Source organism: Daldinia decipiens (genome assembly GCF_022478715.1).
Source record: "Daldinia decipiens strain CBS 113046 unplaced genomic scaffold F4813scaffold_23, whole genome shotgun sequence".
Classification (NCBI taxonomy): domain Eukaryota; kingdom Fungi; phylum Ascomycota; class Sordariomycetes; order Xylariales; family Hypoxylaceae; genus Daldinia; species Daldinia decipiens.
In genome coordinates this window covers 46,741-64,309 of record NW_026054566.1, presented here as the reverse complement: position 1 = coordinate 64,309, position 17,569 = coordinate 46,741, and the positions used below count along the sequence as shown (strand labels likewise).

The 17,569-nt window shown below is 48.2% G+C and overlaps 4 protein-coding genes across 4 annotated transcripts; 2 read left to right on the top strand and 2 right to left on the bottom strand.

Moving 5' to 3' along the window:
• Positions 1-1,059: 1,059 nt before the first annotated feature.
• Positions 1,060-2,734, top strand: F4813DRAFT_131262 (glucosamine-6-phosphate isomerase). Its single transcript, XM_049238722.1, has 4 exons — positions 1,060-1,416; positions 1,471-1,503; positions 1,563-2,108; positions 2,163-2,734. Exons 1-4 carry the CDS (start codon positions 1,237-1,239, stop codon positions 2,472-2,474), a joined length of 1,071 nt encoding a protein of 356 aa, XP_049098282.1. The 5' UTR covers positions 1,060-1,236; the 3' UTR covers positions 2,475-2,734.
• A 691-nt stretch (positions 2,735-3,425) lies between these two features.
• On the top strand, positions 3,426-6,802 carry F4813DRAFT_397515 (Neutral/alkaline nonlysosomal ceramidase). Its single transcript, XM_049247948.1, has 5 exons — positions 3,426-4,798; positions 4,864-4,879; positions 4,929-5,274; positions 5,330-5,498; positions 5,552-6,802. The coding sequence occupies exons 1-5, from the start codon at positions 4,151-4,153 to the stop codon at positions 6,656-6,658; spliced, it is 2,286 nt and encodes a 761-aa protein (XP_049098281.1). The 5' UTR covers positions 3,426-4,150; the 3' UTR covers positions 6,659-6,802.
• A 137-nt stretch (positions 6,803-6,939) lies between these two features.
• F4813DRAFT_381475 (glycoside hydrolase family 3 protein) lies at positions 6,940-9,641 on the bottom strand (the record flags this gene model as incomplete). Its single annotated transcript, XM_049245681.1, has 8 exons — positions 6,940-7,317; positions 7,420-7,683; positions 7,720-8,049; positions 8,109-8,450; positions 8,510-8,602; positions 8,652-8,873; positions 8,924-8,996; positions 9,052-9,641. The coding sequence occupies 8 exons, from the start codon at positions 9,639-9,641 to the stop codon at positions 6,940-6,942; spliced, it is 2,292 nt and encodes a 763-aa protein (XP_049098280.1).
• Positions 9,642-10,444: 803 nt separating this feature from the next.
• F4813DRAFT_131244 (uncharacterized protein) lies at positions 10,445-17,569 on the bottom strand. The gene is made up of 3 exons (XM_049238721.1): positions 16,728-17,569; positions 16,591-16,678; positions 10,445-16,540 (listed from the first exon to the last, which is right to left on the bottom strand). The coding sequence occupies exons 1-3, from the start codon at positions 17,328-17,330 to the stop codon at positions 10,542-10,544; spliced, it is 6,690 nt and encodes a 2,229-aa protein (XP_049098279.1). The 5' UTR covers positions 17,331-17,569; the 3' UTR covers positions 10,445-10,541.

The following is a 17,569-nucleotide window of genomic DNA, read 5'->3' as shown; positions in this document are numbered from 1 at the left end:
TTAAAAAGAGCAAGGATCGCTCTCCCATGCACGAGCCACATGGCGCTTGCATGATACCGAGCCGTCCTTAGCAAAGATGGCCTTAACAACTTACACAGCATTCTCCCTACTATCCCTATTATACTACTGTGTGCAAACTTTTGAATCCTACGAATAAGGCATTGCATAGTAGGGTAGTATAATCCCACGGGTGTGGCTTCGAGAGAAACGTCCAATGGTCTACCCTTACTACCCTTGCAGAGGTTTCCCATCTTGCTCGAGCGAATCACGCAAATTCGTCTTCTAGATTCATCTAGTTATTTTTCAATTCTTTCAAACTTAGCCGGTAATGTCCTAGGAAGAGATTAATTATGTTCCCGGTAGTGCTCTGCTTGGCTACCTACCTAGGTACCTAGGTAGGCTAGATATTTTGATTTTTCCTAGTCCAGCTCTGCGGCTCTCATGAAAAAATATATATATTAAAAGAAAATAATTTATATACATATTCGTCGCTCGATGCCGTTGACCTAAGGCTGAGGAGAACGAATAGAGGCCAGTCCCTCCTGGCTTGGCTTTGTGGCCCCCACTACCCGGAAACATGATGTCGAATTGCATTAGCTCAGATGTCAGAGGCTCGTCAAAAAAAAAAAAAAAAAAAAAAAAAAAAAAAAAGAAAGAAAGACATCATCTTTGGTAGCTTTTCGGCTTACCAGCATTATCATGCTTTCTTACATTACCCTCCCCCCCCTTCGCGATCACTATGCGAAGACAAGATCTTCGGGGATGGAGTATGTAATGTCTTGTCTATCAAACTAGATATTGACGTTATGGTTGGTCAGGACTTGCGACTCACAGTGTCCGAGGGCAGCCAACCAGATAGTCCGGAGCACCACATGACCTAAAACAGTTGATGGACAGGTTACTACAACGTTCAACGAGCCTCCCTAGTCACAAGCGCAAGTTCGCTATCGTCACGGTGGAGAACGGGCCAATCCGGGCCAACGTTCCATCACCGACCGTAGAGTCCGATGCTATCCCGCTGAGGCCTTTCCCATCATGGGCCATTGCCACTATGAGACTGTTGCTCATAATGACAGTAAAACCTGTACTGCTCAAGGCTTTCGTATCTTTCTATTTTCTTAGAAAGGGTTGCAAAAACTACAACTACATCTTCCCACCCCAGTCTCAGCTCTTACTAGCTACCACTAGCTATCACATCATCTACAACTTGATATTTCGGGTGTAATATCTCTCAAAATGAGGCTTATCATCCGCGACGACTCGGAAACTGCTAGCTCTTATGTAGCTAATTATATCATGAACAGAATTCGACACTTCAATCCCACCCCTTCACATCCCTTCGTGCTTGGCCTCCCTACTGGTTCGAGTCCTCTTGGTGTATACAAGATATTAGTCGAGCAGTACAAGGCCGGAAACGTAGGTAATCTCTAGCTTAGGATATCCAAGCGGGGGCTGACTAGAAGGTATCAGATCTCCTTCGAGAATGTTGTTACCTTCAACATGGTATGAAACAACCTCATCTATTCTCTAAATATCTAATGTGCTGAATGTCCTAAAAATAGGACGAGTACGTCGGTATTCCTCGAGACCATCCAGAGAGTTATCACTCATTCATGTGGAAACACTTCTTCTCTCACGTCAACGTGAACCCAAATAATGTCAACATCCTCAACGGTAACGCGCCGAATCTCGAGGCAGAATGCGTTGAGTATGAGGCCAAGATCAAGCGTGTCGGAGGCATTGACTTATTCTTGGGCGGAATCGGGGAAGATGGACATATTGCCTTCAACGAACCGGGCTCTAGTTTAGCCTCGAGAACCCGTGTCAAGACACTAGCCTACGATACTATTCTTGCCAATTCCCGTTTCTTTAGCAACGACATCGCCAAGGTCCCTAAGATGGCCTTAACAGTTGGTGTCCAGACTGTTCTCGAGGCCCGAGAGGTCGTCGTCATTATCCTCGGCGCTCGCAAGGCTCTCGCTCTACAAAAATGCATCGAGCAGGGTGTCAACCACATGTGGACCCTTTCGAGTCTCCAGTTACATCCCCACCCCATGATAGTTTGCGATGAGGATGCCACATTAGAACTACAAGTTAAGACTGTTAAGGTAAGCATACCCGAGAGACGCAATCTATAACCAGTTAGCTAAGTACCGCCGCAGTATTTCAAGAGTATCGAACAAGTTGCAAGAAAACAAGGATTCGAACAAATTCTGCCCTCGAGCATTCGAACAGGGCCGGGACCAGTTCCCAAGACCGTGATCGAAGAGGTCCAGTCCCCCACCATTCTGGCACCTCAACCCATGACCTCTCGTCTCCTGCTTGCAACGCCGGCTACCGAGTACCCTATCCGATCAGTGTCTCCAGATCTCGTACCGGACCGAATGGCGGATCGTGTCGGAATACCCGATATTTCGAGAAGATTAACACCCCAACCCGAGCACCAGCAACGAGTAGCTAGAGTCGGGGCGTAAGTTCATGTCTTTAAGTAGAGCAGTAGGCGTGTGAAGGTATTGCACTGTAGTATTTGGGCTTGAATGAATGGTCTTTTCGCGCAAAAATTGGATCATTGGGCTGGGATAATCGAGGAGTTACTCTAAAGAATTAACAACAAATGCGATGTAGAAGAGGCTAGGTTAGACCACTTACCAGATATGACCAAGTAGATTGAGTTTGATTCTACCTATCAAGACGGCGCTTCTATACTTGCCTCTACGGTAGTTGGTTTACAGTATAAGACTCAGACATGTATATATATATATATATATAGAATACGTTATTATAGACGTTAGATACCCAAATAAATATATATTTATTGTGTTTTGGCTTCCGAAAACATTCATCAATGTCTTTTTTGGTGTTTTACATTGCCTACTTTTAGGATGTCAGTTACTGTCGTTTACTCGCAACACTTACACACCTTCACATCGGCAGCCTAGCCGAAGCCGTTGACGGTGGTGTATAAACAGGTATTTATATGTTTCACAATTCCATCAAGGACGAGTCACCAGACGATTTAACAAGTTGCGCGACTCGTCATACCAGATAAAAGGGTGTGTGGATCTCCCGTGGCCCCGCCATACGAACATGTCCACGAATATGTCCATGTTGGGGTAATTGGAATCTCCGCATAGCTTATCTATGTCTTCTCCATGACTTTTCTTCATGGGTGTGGTGGAATACGTCCTACTATGCAAAAAACCATTGAAAGTACCGCTCCAGAGCTTCCTATTTCGAGACCGTCAATGGTAAGCTATTCAGTATGAACATAAAGTTGCGCCCGATCTTGTATTGCTTTGTTAGAAAATTCAGGATTACTTCTGGCATGGCTAACATTAGGATAAATGAGAACTGACATAGCCTCCGCTCGGATATCCAATAAGTGGTCACCAGGGCGGAGGGACATGCAGATACAATTTATTTACCTTCAGATTCCTTCCGGGATCAGATCATCATTGGCTAAGGAAACGAACGAGAGGAATCTCGAGATAATATTGGGTTAGCAGATTCCTGTTGGAAATGCCATGGTATAACCTAGCTCATTATACTGATACTTGGTTTAACCCCGCGCATTTCTCTAGTGACCTGCCTTATTCTCCTATCTACCAACCATGTAGACTATATTCGCTTGGCGAGGAGGCCTGTGGACCTCTATTGAGATTAATATTGAGATTAACCCCGATCTAATCGTACTACCTGGGACGCATGTGATGTTGTGTGTCCCTGATATGTCCCGCTGCCCTCGATTTCAGCTCATGATGTCACACACCGCACTTGGTTATACATGCACTAGTACAGTATGTAGGTATATGGCCCTCACCTGCCCGGCATCTACGGGTAGCCGGATGCAGATGCAGGGCCCATTACAAGGTTTCCATTAGGAAGCTGTTCAACATGGTTGGTCTGTTCCTAGGTCTGTCTTCTTGTTTGTACACATATCTACGTAGCTATCTCCTATTAACGTTGCATCCTGGACGGGAAAAGGAACCAAGGCTAGACATGTTCTAAAAGCTGTCTCTTATCTCTTTCCTTTCTGGCCCATGAATAAAAGCAACTAAGTTGGCAAACAGCGAGATGGGAAGAGAGCTATGAGGTTGAACTTTGTTGCTCGGAAATAGGAGCGGTTAGCAAAACACCAAAATCCGCAACTATGGCTCCAACGTATGCCCCTAGCCGCCGAACATCAGGAAGACCAGTACTGGTCTTCCTCTCCGTTTTTTCCATTTTTATCCTGGGGACATTCCTCGCAACAAAGCTCGGTTCTGCACCACCGCAGCACAGCTTCGAATTTCGGCATACGGCAGACTCACACGCGGCCGGTACGAACACTCGGTGGGAATCCAAGACTAGGGCAGACGGAAAGGGAGACAAATATCTAATTGGAGTGGGGAAAGCCGACATAACTGGACCTGTGGTGGAAATCAACTTCGCAGGTTACGCCGATCTCTCGCAGACCGGTACCGGGCTCCGACAGCGTATCTATTCGCGAGCGTTTATAATTGGAGATGTTAACAATCCGGAAGATCGATTCGCATACTTGGTTCTTGACACACAATCTGGTGATACGGCTGTGCGCTTCGGTATTCTAGATGGTCTCGCTGCGCTTGGTGATGACTTCGCCGTGTATGGGAAGGGCAACGTCGCGGTGACAGGGACGCACGCCCATTCCGGACCTGGTGCGTGGTTTAACTATCTGCTACCGCAGATAACCAGTTTAGGCTTCGACAGGCAGAGTTATCAAGCCATCGTCGATGGCGCTGTCTTGTCGATCAAGAGAGCCCACGAATCTTTGACTGAGGTAGGCAAAGAAATGAGTCAGACCAAGATCTAGTAATCTAGTAGTTACTAATATTTTATGCTTAGGGATATCTCGACTTCGGTATGGATAAAATACTTACTACGTAGGACCCTTCTAATAATATCAATAGGCGCGGTGAATATTACGGATGGCAACCTTAGTCGGAGTCTATACGCTTACTTGGCTAACCCTGCCGAAGAACGAGCTCAATATGAGGACGATGTTGATAAGGAGATGACCGTCCTTAAGTTCCAGCGAGCGTCTGACGGCAAAAATATCGGTATTCTGACGTGGTATCCTGTTCACGGAACCTCGATTTACCAAAATAGCACTCACGTGGCTGGCGATAACAAAGGAGTAGCAGAGGTTATGTTCGAGAAAGCTATGGAGGGCGAAGACTCAGCAGCTAGCGGTTTTGTCGCTGGGTTTTCTCAAGCGAATGTCGGAGACACGACCCCTAACACACTTGGCGCATGGTAAGCCTGTCTTATCCTGTAACAAAGCAACGGGAAATAATAACTTTCGTATTAGGTGCGATGATGGATCGGGCCAGCAGTGTAGCTTAGAGAACAGTACTTGTGCAGACGGTAAATCGCAACACTGTCACGGCCGAGGGCCTCTCTTTGATAAGCTCGATCTCGGGATTGCGAGTTGCTACGAGATCGGGAAACGGCAATATGATGGTGCTAGGTCGGTCTATGTAAGATAAATGTTCTCCTTGTCAATATCTGGTCATAGCTCATCTCGTGCTAGGACTCGTTTGGCTCGTCCAGCACCCCTATTGTTGGATCGACGGTTAAAGCTTTCCACTTCTACCACGACATGAGCTTTTGGAAATTTCAGCTGGAGAACGGAACTGAAGCCCAGACGTGCCCGGCTGCGCTAGGTTACTCCTTCGCCGCCGGAACGTCAGACGGCCCTGGCGCTTTTGACTTTACACAAAACGATTCGGGTGAGCCGAGCGCCAGCCCAATTTGGGAGGTGATCAAGAGCCTACTCCGCGCTCCATCACCTCAGCAGCAAGCTTGTCAGAATCCCAAGCCTGTCCTCCTCGATGTAGGCGAGTTGTCCCAGCCTTACCAGTGGAGTCCCAATATCGTTGACGTCCAGCTACTCCGAGTCGGTCAATTCGTCATAATCGTGAGTCCTGGTGAGGCGACCACCATGGCTGGGCGTAGATGGCGCGCCGCTGTCAAGGCTGCCGCGGCCGACATCGTAGATACTGAGCCGAAGGTTATACTGGGCGGGCCTGCTAACACATATGCGCATTACATAGCTACACCGGAGGAGTACGGCATCCAGCGCTACGAGGGAGCCAGCACGCTTTTCGGCCAGTGGGAGCTTCCCGCGTATATAAATCTCACCGTCAGCAATATCCAGTACCTAGCCCCTGACTCGTCGAGCTTGCCAGACCCCGGGCCGACGCCACCGGATAACCGCAACAGTAGCCTTAGCTTCATCACGGGTGTCGTGCAGGACAACGCGCCGCTGGGTAAATCCTTCGGCGATATTGTCTCGCAGCCCGCAGAGAAATATGTGCGCGGCGCCGTCGTTAACGCGACCTTCGTCGGGGCAAACCCGCGCAATAACTTACGGCTCGATGGCACGTTTACGGCTGTCGAGAAGCAGGATGGAGATTCTTGGACGCAGGTTCGGGACGACTCGGACTGGTCTCTGGTATATACGTGGAAGCGGACCAATACCGTGCTAGGGTACAGCGAGGTTACTGTCAGCTGGGAGACGGAGCCAGATGCTGAAGCGGGGACGTATAGGATAAAGTATTACGGTGATAGCAAGGCTTTGATCGGTGGGGCTATCACGGCTTTTAATGGGACGAGCAATACTTTTGCACTTACGTGAGGGTAACTGGATGTTGTTTAGGTGGTTGATAATGTAATTACAATCATTGGTCATGTAGGTATAATGAGTTATAAGGTAATTATAAATGTCTTATTGATACTACAGCATATGACCGAGCTGATACCTAACCTGGCCTCTTTTGGTTCTGGTTGAAGCAGTTGTTACTCGTAGGATCACAATTTCGTATATGGTCAAGAAACAGTAGCTCATCGAAGTAGTGAGTGTACTTATAGATGAAATTTAAGCTGGTAGTCCCGTTGACTACCGTCCTATTTACTCACCTAAACAACAGTAAAGGTAACATTGGTCCTGAGGTTGTTGCTCGAGCTACCGGCATGAATAGTAAATTCGCCGGGCTCAACAACGTACTTCATACCTATATCCCAGAGCCCCAAGTTAGCAACGGTAATATCAATTTTCACCGTCTCAGTAGCACCAGCCGGTATGAAGACCTTGGAGAAGCCTCGAAGCTGTTTGTTAGGCACCACAACACTAGCCACTAAGTCTTGAACGTATAGTTGAACTACCTCGGCGCCGTCGCGCGTCGAGTTGTTGGTAATGTCGATAGATACCGTGATAGTGTCCGTTGGGGACACGGTAGATTGTGAGAGCGTCATGTGCGAGTATGCGAAAGTACTATAAGACCTGCCGTAGCCGAACTAAATTCGCATTTGCTGTGTTAGCGATATATATCAGAGAGCAAAGTACTGCTATATAGTTGCACTCGTCGAATGGAGTTAGAAACGGGGGGTTAATAATACCTCATAAAGCGGTAAAGGGCTCTGAAGCACGTAGTCATGGCCGAATTTCATAGAACCGTCCTCGGAGACAGAACCGGAATCGGGATACGCCCGCGCAGAGTTCAGATAGTCATAATAGATTGGCGTGGTTCCGATATCATAAGGGAATGAGACGGACAGCTTCCCAGACGGGTTTACGTCACCGAATAGCACGTCCGCTAAAGCGTGTCCTCCTTGCTTAGATGGATAGAACTGCTGCAACAAGGCCGAAGCTGCATCCGATATCTAAGGCTCGGTGATGGGTTTTCCCGAACTGAAAACGACGACAGTAGGCTTCCCCCTGTCAATGATGGTTTTAACTAAGTGTGGCATGGCACCGACGAGATTTAGATTATGGACGTCGACGTGTTCGCCAGTAGTGGCGTTTAGTCCGTCCCAAAACTCATCCTGGTCGCGCGACCATGTACCTACGACCACAACAGCTATGTCGGCCTCTTCTGCTGCGTTCACGGCTTCAGAAAAGCCAGATTGGTCGTTCGACCAGCGCTCACAACCCTGCGCATACGTGACTTTCCCCGTACTCGCTGCCTTTATACCGTCTAGCGGTGTAACTCCTCTATACTGGGCCTTATAGGGGACATAGTCGCTGTACTTATCATAATTGTTAGTACTCGCATCGTCATTGATTTTAAGGGGTTTATCCCACTAACATTCATGAAACCGTGAGCCATCGGTCCGATAACGGCAATATTTGCATCTTTCTTGAGAGGAAGGAGGTTGCCATGATTTTCCAGCAGGACAATAGATTCAGCGTCGAGCTCTCTTGCAAGCTCGACTACCTCAGAGGCATTGATGTATTTGGACTGATCTTCATCCGAGACACCGGGGAAGGGATTCTCGAATAAGCCAGCTTTGAATTTTGCGCGCAGTTGTCTGGACACGGCCTCGTCTACTACTTCGGTGGACAGCTTTCCTGACTTGACCATTTCAGGGATTTTCTCGAAGTTGAAGGATCCGCCGCCCATTTCAACATCATTGCCCGCAAGTAGCGCCTGGGAGATATTAAAAATGGATTCTAGGTCAGGTCAAAGAGTGTGGTTGGGAAACATACATAGTTGACTATAGCTTCAGAATCAATTGGGTCGGATTTGCACATCTTGAAATCTTTACACAGGCGGTCCGTAGCTCCTGCATCGCTCATAACCTAGCTTTATTAGAATGTATCGCATAAGCAGTCTCCAGAAGTTGCTCACGAAGTACTTGTAACCCCATTCATCCCTTAGGATATCGGTAAGGGTATGCCTATCGGCAACGGCCGGAATTCCATCATAGCTGTGGTAAGCTGACATGACGGACAAAGCACCGGCGTCTATGATCGATCGCTTGAATGGAGGAAGGTATGTAGTGCGTAACTCTCTTTCGCCCCCATGCACAGGAGCACAGTTAATACCTTGCTCTGGTGTCGCGAACGCCGCCTGGCTATATTAGGTTTTGCTACTCCCAAATCCAGGATAGGACTTCTTACAAAATGCTTAACCATAGCTGATACGTTACCCGACTGGAGACCCTTTACGTAGGCATAGGCTAGTTCACCAGTTCTAAGAAAAGTTTTAATATTATGTCCAATGGCACTGCACTGATACACGCACTTACAAGTAACCATCCTCTCCGAATGTCTCCTCCACACGGCCAAACCGTAGCTCACGAGCTAAGTCAGCGAGAGGCCCAAAGATTTGATTAACCCCTAAGGCGCGAGCTTCTTGAGCAATAGCCCTTGCCATCTTCTCAACTAGAGATGGGTTGAAGGAACATGCGTGGGCGATAGGTGAGTTGAAGATAGTAGCACCTGGGATCAAGAAGCCATGAATGCCCTCGGATTGAACCCACGCAGGAATACCGAGGGTCGTATTCTGCACGAGATAGTCCTGGCCGGTCCTGATGCCACCACTGAGCATTTTCCATGGTATGGCAATACCAACGTAGAATGATCCGGCTCTCACTTTCATACTCCATTCGAGACCGGTTTGGTTTACACTACCATCTCCGGTATTGATCCAGTCCCTCAAGTCTCCCTGGACCAATTGAGCAGCCTTGTCCTCAATCGTCATCCGCGACAGTAAATCGGCCACTCTATCCTCAACTGCAGCCGATGGATCCTTATAGAGCGGCGTGCTTCCACTATTGGCGATAGCCAGCACAACTGCTGCCAAGGAGACATGGCAGAGAGAGATGACAGACCGCATATTAGCTAGTTAGTTGGTATTCAACAAGACACCTAACGCATAGGTAGTTTATTTAAAGCTACTAACGAATTGCTTATTATGGGATTATGGCTTATATCTTAATTATACACATATCCCTAGCTGCTATAGTCGTATTGAATGTCAATTCATTGACCTCCTTGACTGACGGGGGGGCAATCTCCGAATCCCAGTGGGCAGTAGTGTAAATTCCACATTTCCCGGCTCGAGTAATTGTTGGTTTAAAAGTACATATGCATATAAATACATAATTGCTTTCTTGTACTCTTAACTGCACTACGGCACTGCGCTCCTGAAGAGTTCTTCATTCGCATATACGAACTTAGCCATTTTTCATATTTTGAGAGAGAAGTTTGGTGACAGATAGGAGTGGGGAGTCTGCACGGAATACACATAGTTATAAACCCCCCTTCTTGTTGGTGGGTGAAAGTTGCCGACATCAGCCAAGTAAACAGATTATTCCCCGTCGATGAGCCGCTGCGTCGAGTTAGTAAAATAATTATTTCTTCTCGTTGGTAGACAATTAATGCCGATAGTTCATATTTATCTCCCCTCCCTACTCGTAGGAATACAACCCTCAAATCGAAATGCACTAAGTTTGGAGACGCGAGGTAGCATGGCATCTATTCACAAGACTATTGAACATAAAAACTTTTTCGAATTTGCCATATAGGCTTCGTCAAGCGTGACGCTGCGCTAGATACATTACATGCCCCCAACCGCTAAAAATGCAGTATAAAGACTGTAAAAGAGGATAAAAGAATGATATGATATGATATGATGATATGATGCGGCTCTCTGCTATTAGATGCTGTACAGTATTGGGGGGTATATATATTGGTTCCTACGTAACGTTCCTTGACACCAACCCTTTCGAAACTCTTAGTACCGTAGCTCGACGCGCTTAAAACGCTTCTTCATTGAATCCTCTAGCCAATCTCTTCCTTGGTTGTTACTGTTGTCACGCCTCCACATGCCTTGCTCGCTGAAGTTAGGCTCGATATCAAACGCGGACCTCTGAGTTATCTTATTGAATTTTCGCAGATCGTGACGCACCGTGTCCAGCTCGGCTTCGAAGTAGGATGCTGTCTTGGTCATGAGCTTTGATGACCATAAATTATTTGTAACAGGAACCGTTTCCTCAACTGGTTTCTCCCAGAGCAGAGGGGTTGACATGATAGCTATGTTGCTCTTTGCCTGCTTCTTGGTACTTTCCTTCCGCTTCAACGTCTTCGGACCGATCGCCGGGTGGATCGTCTCTGCTGTCGTTTCCATCGTGCCCATGAATACGGGATGTCGAACAGCAACATCGAAGTTAGAGGGCTGAGCTGCTCCGCTTCGAGCAATAGCTTTTTGGAGTGCAGCATTCCATTGCGACGGTAAGGCCTGGCCTCGTGAAAACCTAGTCTCCGGGTAGGAAGAAATGATCGCGACATGAAGCGCATTAGACCAGTCCCGAGGAGACGCAACTTTGCGGGTAATTTTGGGTGATACGTGGCTTGCCTTAACGGCTGCTTGGAGCTCACTATACCAGTTCTGAGGGTAAGAAGCTCTCAAAGCGGCCATAGAACCAGGGTAGCTATCTACGATAGCTTCTCGTAGCGCGCTATCCCAGTCCGCGCGATATGCGATGCTAGGACGGTATAATTGGCGAAGGGGGGTGTGTGTTGGCTTCTTCTGGGGTATTTCATCTAAGTTCTTTACGGTAAATTCGTAGGGTAACTCAGGCATCTCGGGAGTCTTTGAGACCTTCTTCTTGCCAAACCAGCCACTCAAGATACTGCCAGTACTTTTAGCTGATGATGCTTTTGTGATACTCGTCTTAACTGATGATGAATCTAATACGGGGGATATGGGCAACGAGTCCACTGTGGATATAGAAGCGACGGATGGACTTCTGGGTCGCACAGATGAAATAATCATCCAGTCCAGTTCAACCGAAGTGATCTGACTGTTGCTCCAAAGACGAGAAGACTTAATTATCGGAAGAGGCGTGCTAGTGAAGCGAGGCTTTCGACTCATCTGAAGCGCCACAGGTTCTGCGGAAGTAGTTCGGTAGGTCTTGCGAGTAGGATCGAGCTGGAACAGACCGGATGTGAAAGATACCGGCGCGGTAGGCTTACTCCATAGAGAAATCGTCTTGGTAGAAGCGTAACTTGACTTAACCGACTTCGCCCAGAGCCTCGTGCTCGTGAGAGTTGTAAGGGACTCTCCCATCTTGCGAGTCCTTTGAGTCATGCTGATAGCGGCCGGAAGCTTGGAGGTCCTGCGATAATCTATCCTGACAACATTCGCGTCAAATAAACCTTCGTAATTTGACACGAGGACCGGTGAGTTAAACTGTTCCCACAATAGATTTGTCCGGCTCGGCGATGAAACCTTTGAAGGTACAGCCAACTCAACGATAGGGGCTGGGGTCTCTCTAGTCCATAGACTAGTCGTCGTGATTGAAGGCAAGGGCTCTTTATTCGAACGAGATTTCTTGGGCATCGCAATCGCAGCTGGGGCTTTGGATGTCCTCCGGTAATCGTATCTTGTAGCACTGACATCAAATAAACCTTCATGCTCTGGCGCTGCGCTTATCTTCGGCTTCTCCCATAACAACGCTGTCTGAAATTTAGGCATGGCCTCAGTCTCAATTGGCTGGGAAGTTTTCATGGCGGACATCTTTAATAAGAACAGCTCAGCACCACGAGTGGGCTGCGAGACGCTTTCCTTAGTCCAGAGATCATTCGTTTGAAGACTTGCCAACGGCCCTCCTAGCACGCGGGAGGTCGTTTTCCCCATGGAAATAGCGGCGGGCTCTTTCACAGTCCTGCGATAGTCGGATCTGACTATGCTGACGTTAAATAAACCATCATGCTCAGAGACGGCAACCGCAGCTGGGGTTTTCCATAGTAATGGAAATTGGACCACGTGGCCATTAGCTGTCCAAAGTGCTCTTGATACCAGCTTTTCCAGTGGCATTTCTACTGTGCGAGGCTTCTTTTTCATGAAAAGTGCAGCAGGCTCGTTTGAGGTTCTTCGATAATCCTCCCTTGGGCGGCTGACGTCAAACAGGCCTTGTTCTTCTGAATCTATAACGGCAATCGGCAGGGCCCATAGTGATGCCGACTGGGTAGGTTCAGTCACCTTCGTTGTCTGCGAAGGGATATGAGCTGGTTTGCACGCACTCCAGAGCAGCCCAGTGTTGAGGTCGATACCCCCGGCCCTCGGCTTCCATAGATGGATGCTTTCAATGGACATGATAGTTTTAATACGGTGGTTTGACTTAGACTTTCCTCTGGGTTCTGTTTTATAACTCTCCCAGGTTGCCGAATCTGGCTGGGGCAGACCAAGGGTATGACGAGTTTCGGAGGATTTCAGTTGGGCTGTCCACAGTAGGGTTTGAGAAGGAGTAGGGTCAGGAATCGAGATATAGGATTGATCTATCGGTATCGGATCCTCTAGGACCATGCCATCGGCATTATAGTCATCCATAATCGTATCAATATTGTCGCCGTCAAATCCAGGAGAATTGACGGATGGGGAACCCCGTTGTGCAAGGAGTAAACTATCCCTCGAGGGTACCTCAGTCCTAAGCAAGCTTGCAATCTCCCACAGGGTGTTCTCGTCGAAATCATCGCCATCGCTATCTGCGAAGTCTTCGAAGTTATCAAAGTTATCACCCTCTTCCTCGGCTTCATAGTCGTCAAAGAAGGATGTTGTGAATTCTTCGGCATCCGGCTGACTTGACCTAGTGTTTGAGAAAGCATTCGTGACTAGAGCCCCCGTAGTCATAGTTCCTGGCATGGCCGTGAACATACGGGTAGGTGGCGGAAGTTGAATGCTGGCACTTTCACTCCTCTCGCCCCAAGGAAACTGAAAGAGACCTAAAGTTCCCTGCTTGTCAGGTAAGGGCACGGGGTTTTCTAGAATATCAGGTAGGAGAGACACGCGCTTGCTTCTCCGAGGCGGGCGAATAGTGACCGGACGAGTAACAGCACGGCTGAATTCCAGATTCTGTGACGGTGTATACTTCTTCCACAGACCATTATAAACTGCCGTATTGTTGCTCTGTGTGGTCTTTTTCCATAGTCGAGAGCTCTCTATAGCCAATGGGGCCCAGGTCTTTCTGCTTACCGAACGTAGTGGTTGGCTCGGAAGCTCAAGATTTCCAATGACTGCCTGGGACTGTTTTACCACCCCAGCCCAGAGACCTGTGCTAACCAGGCGCTGAGCGGGCGACTGCGGTTTCCATAGTTCATGAATCTGCGCTACTGCTGCAGATAGTCTTGGGCCCAGTGGTTGTATGCTCATGGGGAGTTCACTCTCGTATTCAGATTCTTCGGTATCAGGCGGGCTTGGACTGCCTAGTGCAGCCTTAGAAACAGATAGAAAGTTGAGGTTGTTGTGTTTCATAATCAAGTCGGGTGTGCCTTCTATTTCTTCTGTCTGAGCACTGGCGAGACGGGCTTGCCACTGACTAGAACGGGTGTTTTCAGAACTTGTTCCGGAGCTCTGAGATGAGGGTGTGCCTGTGCTGCTTTCGTCTTTAGATCGAACAATTCCGATTCGCATAGGTGTTTTTCGTGATGCTCTTCGTTCGCCGATAATCGAAGGAGGACGTGAATCCTTCGCCGGGGAAGTCTTGATACTCGACATAGAATCGCGCTGAAGGAGATTCTGTGTAGACTGCCATTTGTTTTGAAGTTGACCCATCTCGCGCTCCAGGTTCTCTAGCAATGCCAGGCGTTGTCCTTCACTATCCACAGAATCCCGGTTCGGTTCCTCGAAACGTTGAAGTTGAGCCTGAATCATCTGATACGCGGCTTCGGGTGACTCTAGTGGTGAGGGCTCCGCAGGTTGGACTAGGATTGCTCTTTTGTTACTTCTCCCGTTCAGAATCAGAGGCGCTGGCGGGGGCATCTTTCTTAAACGCCCCTTGCCCTTTCGGGTAGAAAAAGCTGGGCATTCATCGCCGACCCGACGATGGAAACTACCCGTATTAACTTTTTCGATAGTCGGTACCTTTGGTAAAGCTTTCTTGTCTTCGACGAAGTTCCTAACCCTATCTCCACTAACGACGGTGGCAGGATGGTCATGCTCCTGTTTTCCGGAGCCGTGAGTATCTTTTTGAATATACGTCGAATGAGCATTTTGCCGCGATATCTGGATATTAACAGCAGCAACAGGAGAGTGTACTGAGCCCCAAATCGTACTGGCATATCCCTCTCGCCCCTCGCTCTCATCCTTCGAGGATGACCCGTTGAATTGAACCTCCGTTGGTATGGAAGGCGGCGATTTTCGATTCATCTTATCATGAGACGGATGCGATTGCCTTTCCTTTCCGGCTGAAATTCCCGGCAGCCAGGACTGACCCAGCTCTTCAATTGCATTATGAGAGCTGTCGGCCTTCTGTACGCCCTGCTGTGGAATGTCGTCGATTCCGAGAATACTAATGGTTCGAGTTGAACTTCTGTCAGTTGCCTTGGATAGCCGCATAGGATCATGAACTCCGCTGTCGGGAACATCCTCGACATTGGGTCGCTGTATGCTTATCGTGTATGTCGGTAAAGAAGGCATCTTAGGCACTATAGATTTCTGCTTATTTCTAGTTGATGCCGAAGGAGCGCTAAGCGGTGTAGGATATAGCAAATCCATTTTCTCTTCGAGTGACATACTCTTCGTGTGAATAGGCCGAAGGTGAGATAAATTGCCGGCGCTTTTGGGCGGCGGCGGTAAGGGCGGCAGCTGGGAAGGGCTGCCGGGCACAGACCGCAGCATAGACCTTCTAGCGATAATTGAGCCACTTGATTTCGACCGTTTATGGGCCTGAGCTGGTGAGACTTCGGCAGGGAAAACTTGACGGTCGTTGTCTCCTTTTCTAGGAATCGGGCGCGGACGATTGACAACCGAATCATCGGAGTCTAAGGAAGTTATTGGTGTTTTTGAAGCCCCCTGGACAATATTGCTGACGGCATTCGGATCGTCATAGACGATGTTATTGATAAACATTACAGTTTCGTGCCGGCTGTTTCTAGCATCCTTCGCGATTTGTTTCATTGCTTGGGCCCTGGGATGCGACGGAAGTCCTGTTGTGGCACGTCGCTGTAGCGGTGTCTTTACTGGCTCTGGTTCCTTTGGCGATGGCGATGGGTCTCGGGGTCTTGGAATGGGTATACGAACCGGCTCACCGGGTCGAATCGGTTGGAACGTTGCTGGTATTGGTGGTGCCGGGAGATGCCTCGGGGATCTCCGCCTTACCTGTTCAGTCCCAGGGGATAATTCTGAAGATGTAGAAGATGCATTTGCTTCGACAGATAGCCCTGCCGATGTCTTAGTAGTCTTAGCCGAGATGGTTCTCTCCAGCTGTGCTAAAGACGATGACCCAACCTCTTTACGTTTCAAACTTAGCTCCCTAGCAAGCGACACATCTCGTCCCGGAGCAGTAGGCGGCTGAGGGGCAGGCCGCTGCGCAATGAGAGTTGACTCGCGTTGTAGTAACTTGACACGCCTCTCTTTTTCCTCTCTAGCAGCTGTAGCAAGATCGACTGTTAGTATTCTGTCAAGAGGATTTTCCATGCCTTCCTGTGAGATAAGAACCGGTTTCGAGATTACGAGTTTGCCCGCCGTGGTCTTATTCCATGCCTTCCCCTTAGTGTTTTTCTTCGCGTTACCAAACGTACCAGTTCCAACAGCATCATTTCGTGAGACGTAGGCTGTTATAGTTGTTGCATTTGCGGCTTTGACATCCTCATATCGGGACGGGGGATAATCTGCGGAATCTGAAGACGATAAATCCCTATCTCTACCAATATCCCGAGTAGTTGGAGAATCTGGTCGTCGCAGGGGTGGGCCTCGAGGCGTAACAAGTGATCCTGAGAGCACAGTAACTAATGCTTCCAACTGTTAACGATACGACGAAAGAAAAATGCATTATAATACATACCAACTAAAATTGCGAGGCCAACGGCAGGTAGCGTCGTCCTGAGTACCAAATCTGTTGCCCTCTGGCCAAGGAGAAGGACTACGCTCGTCTATAGACAATTAGTATTTGAACAGATATAACAATATATCAGAACTTACCCCTATCCATATTGCCAACCCAACTGTGACCAAAATAACACTTCTTTTCCCGAGGGGAGCCTGTCTGTTACTAGAAACACCGCTCGTCGAGGCACTCGATAAGACTTGAACAGGGATGAGAGCAAGGATAATAGCATCCAATACGATGGTGGTAATGGCAATAGGCGGGACGCTGGAAATAGGCACACATGTAGGGTTGAAATCGCTCTGTGTTAATCCGATAAATGCCATGCCGACGCCGAACCGAACAAGAATGAGAAATTGGGATACTATATTCGGTATTGATTTCTTCTCCGTTCGCGCTGCCCATACCAAGTACTGTTCGACAAAAACCCTTGCCATCTGATCGAAAATAGACGAGAAGACCACCGCGACCTGGCACATAGACGCAGCAGTGGGCTCGATGATGGTAGCCAAAAACTCGACCAAAGCCCACGCGGCAGAAGAAGTCAGAAACAGTATGAGGACCAGCCTCAGGCCGTCCCGAAAGATTGCTGAACCATGACCTACAGCATACAAAACCAACCCCGCAGACGCCGCGTTAAACAATATACCGAAAAAGAAGGCGGCCAGTAAGGCCTGTGTTGTTCCTGGTGTCGCCATGACTTTGGCGGCGTGTAGCTGTATTCGCTTAAAAAGAATGTACGAATAACCCACTCAATGGGTATTTCAAAAAAAAGATATTATAAAATATTAATCACGAAGCGAATGATGCATATTGGCATTGATAGTTGACGCGGACGAGTATACTACAACGCCCTAAGGGTCAACACTGGTGATAGTCGGCGCGAAGACACGAAAATGAGAGTAAGAAACAGAACGTGAATAGGACTGGAGTCAGA

Coding starts and splice junctions, on each gene's coding strand:
- F4813DRAFT_131262 (XM_049238722.1), top strand. CDS start 1,237: ATGAGGCTTATCATCCGCGACGACTCGGAAACTGCTAGCTCTTATGTA. Junction 1,417..1,470: donor AGCAGTACAAGGCCGGAAAC/GTAGGTAATCTC, acceptor AGAAGGTATCAG/ATCTCCTTCGAGAATGTTGT. Junction 2,109..2,162: donor TACAAGTTAAGACTGTTAAG/GTAAGCATACCC, acceptor GTACCGCCGCAG/TATTTCAAGAGTATCGAACA.
- F4813DRAFT_397515 (XM_049247948.1), top strand. CDS start 4,151: ATGGCTCCAACGTATGCCCCTAGCCGCCGAACATCAGGAAGACCAGTA. Junction 5,275..5,329: donor CCTAACACACTTGGCGCATG/GTAAGCCTGTCT, acceptor CTTTCGTATTAG/GTGCGATGATGGATCGGGCC. Junction 5,499..5,551: donor ATGGTGCTAGGTCGGTCTAT/GTAAGATAAATG, acceptor ATCTCGTGCTAG/GACTCGTTTGGCTCGTCCAG.
- F4813DRAFT_131244 (XM_049238721.1), bottom strand. CDS start 17,330: ATGGCGACACCAGGAACAACACAGGCCTTACTGGCCGCCTTCTTTTTC. Junction 16,679..16,727: donor GGTTGGCAATATGGATAGGG/GTAAGTTCTGAT, acceptor AATTGTCTATAG/ACGAGCGTAGTCCTTCTCCT. Junction 16,541..16,590: donor TGGCCTCGCAATTTTAGTTG/GTATGTATTATA, acceptor AACAGTTGGAAG/CATTAGTTACTGTGCTCTCA.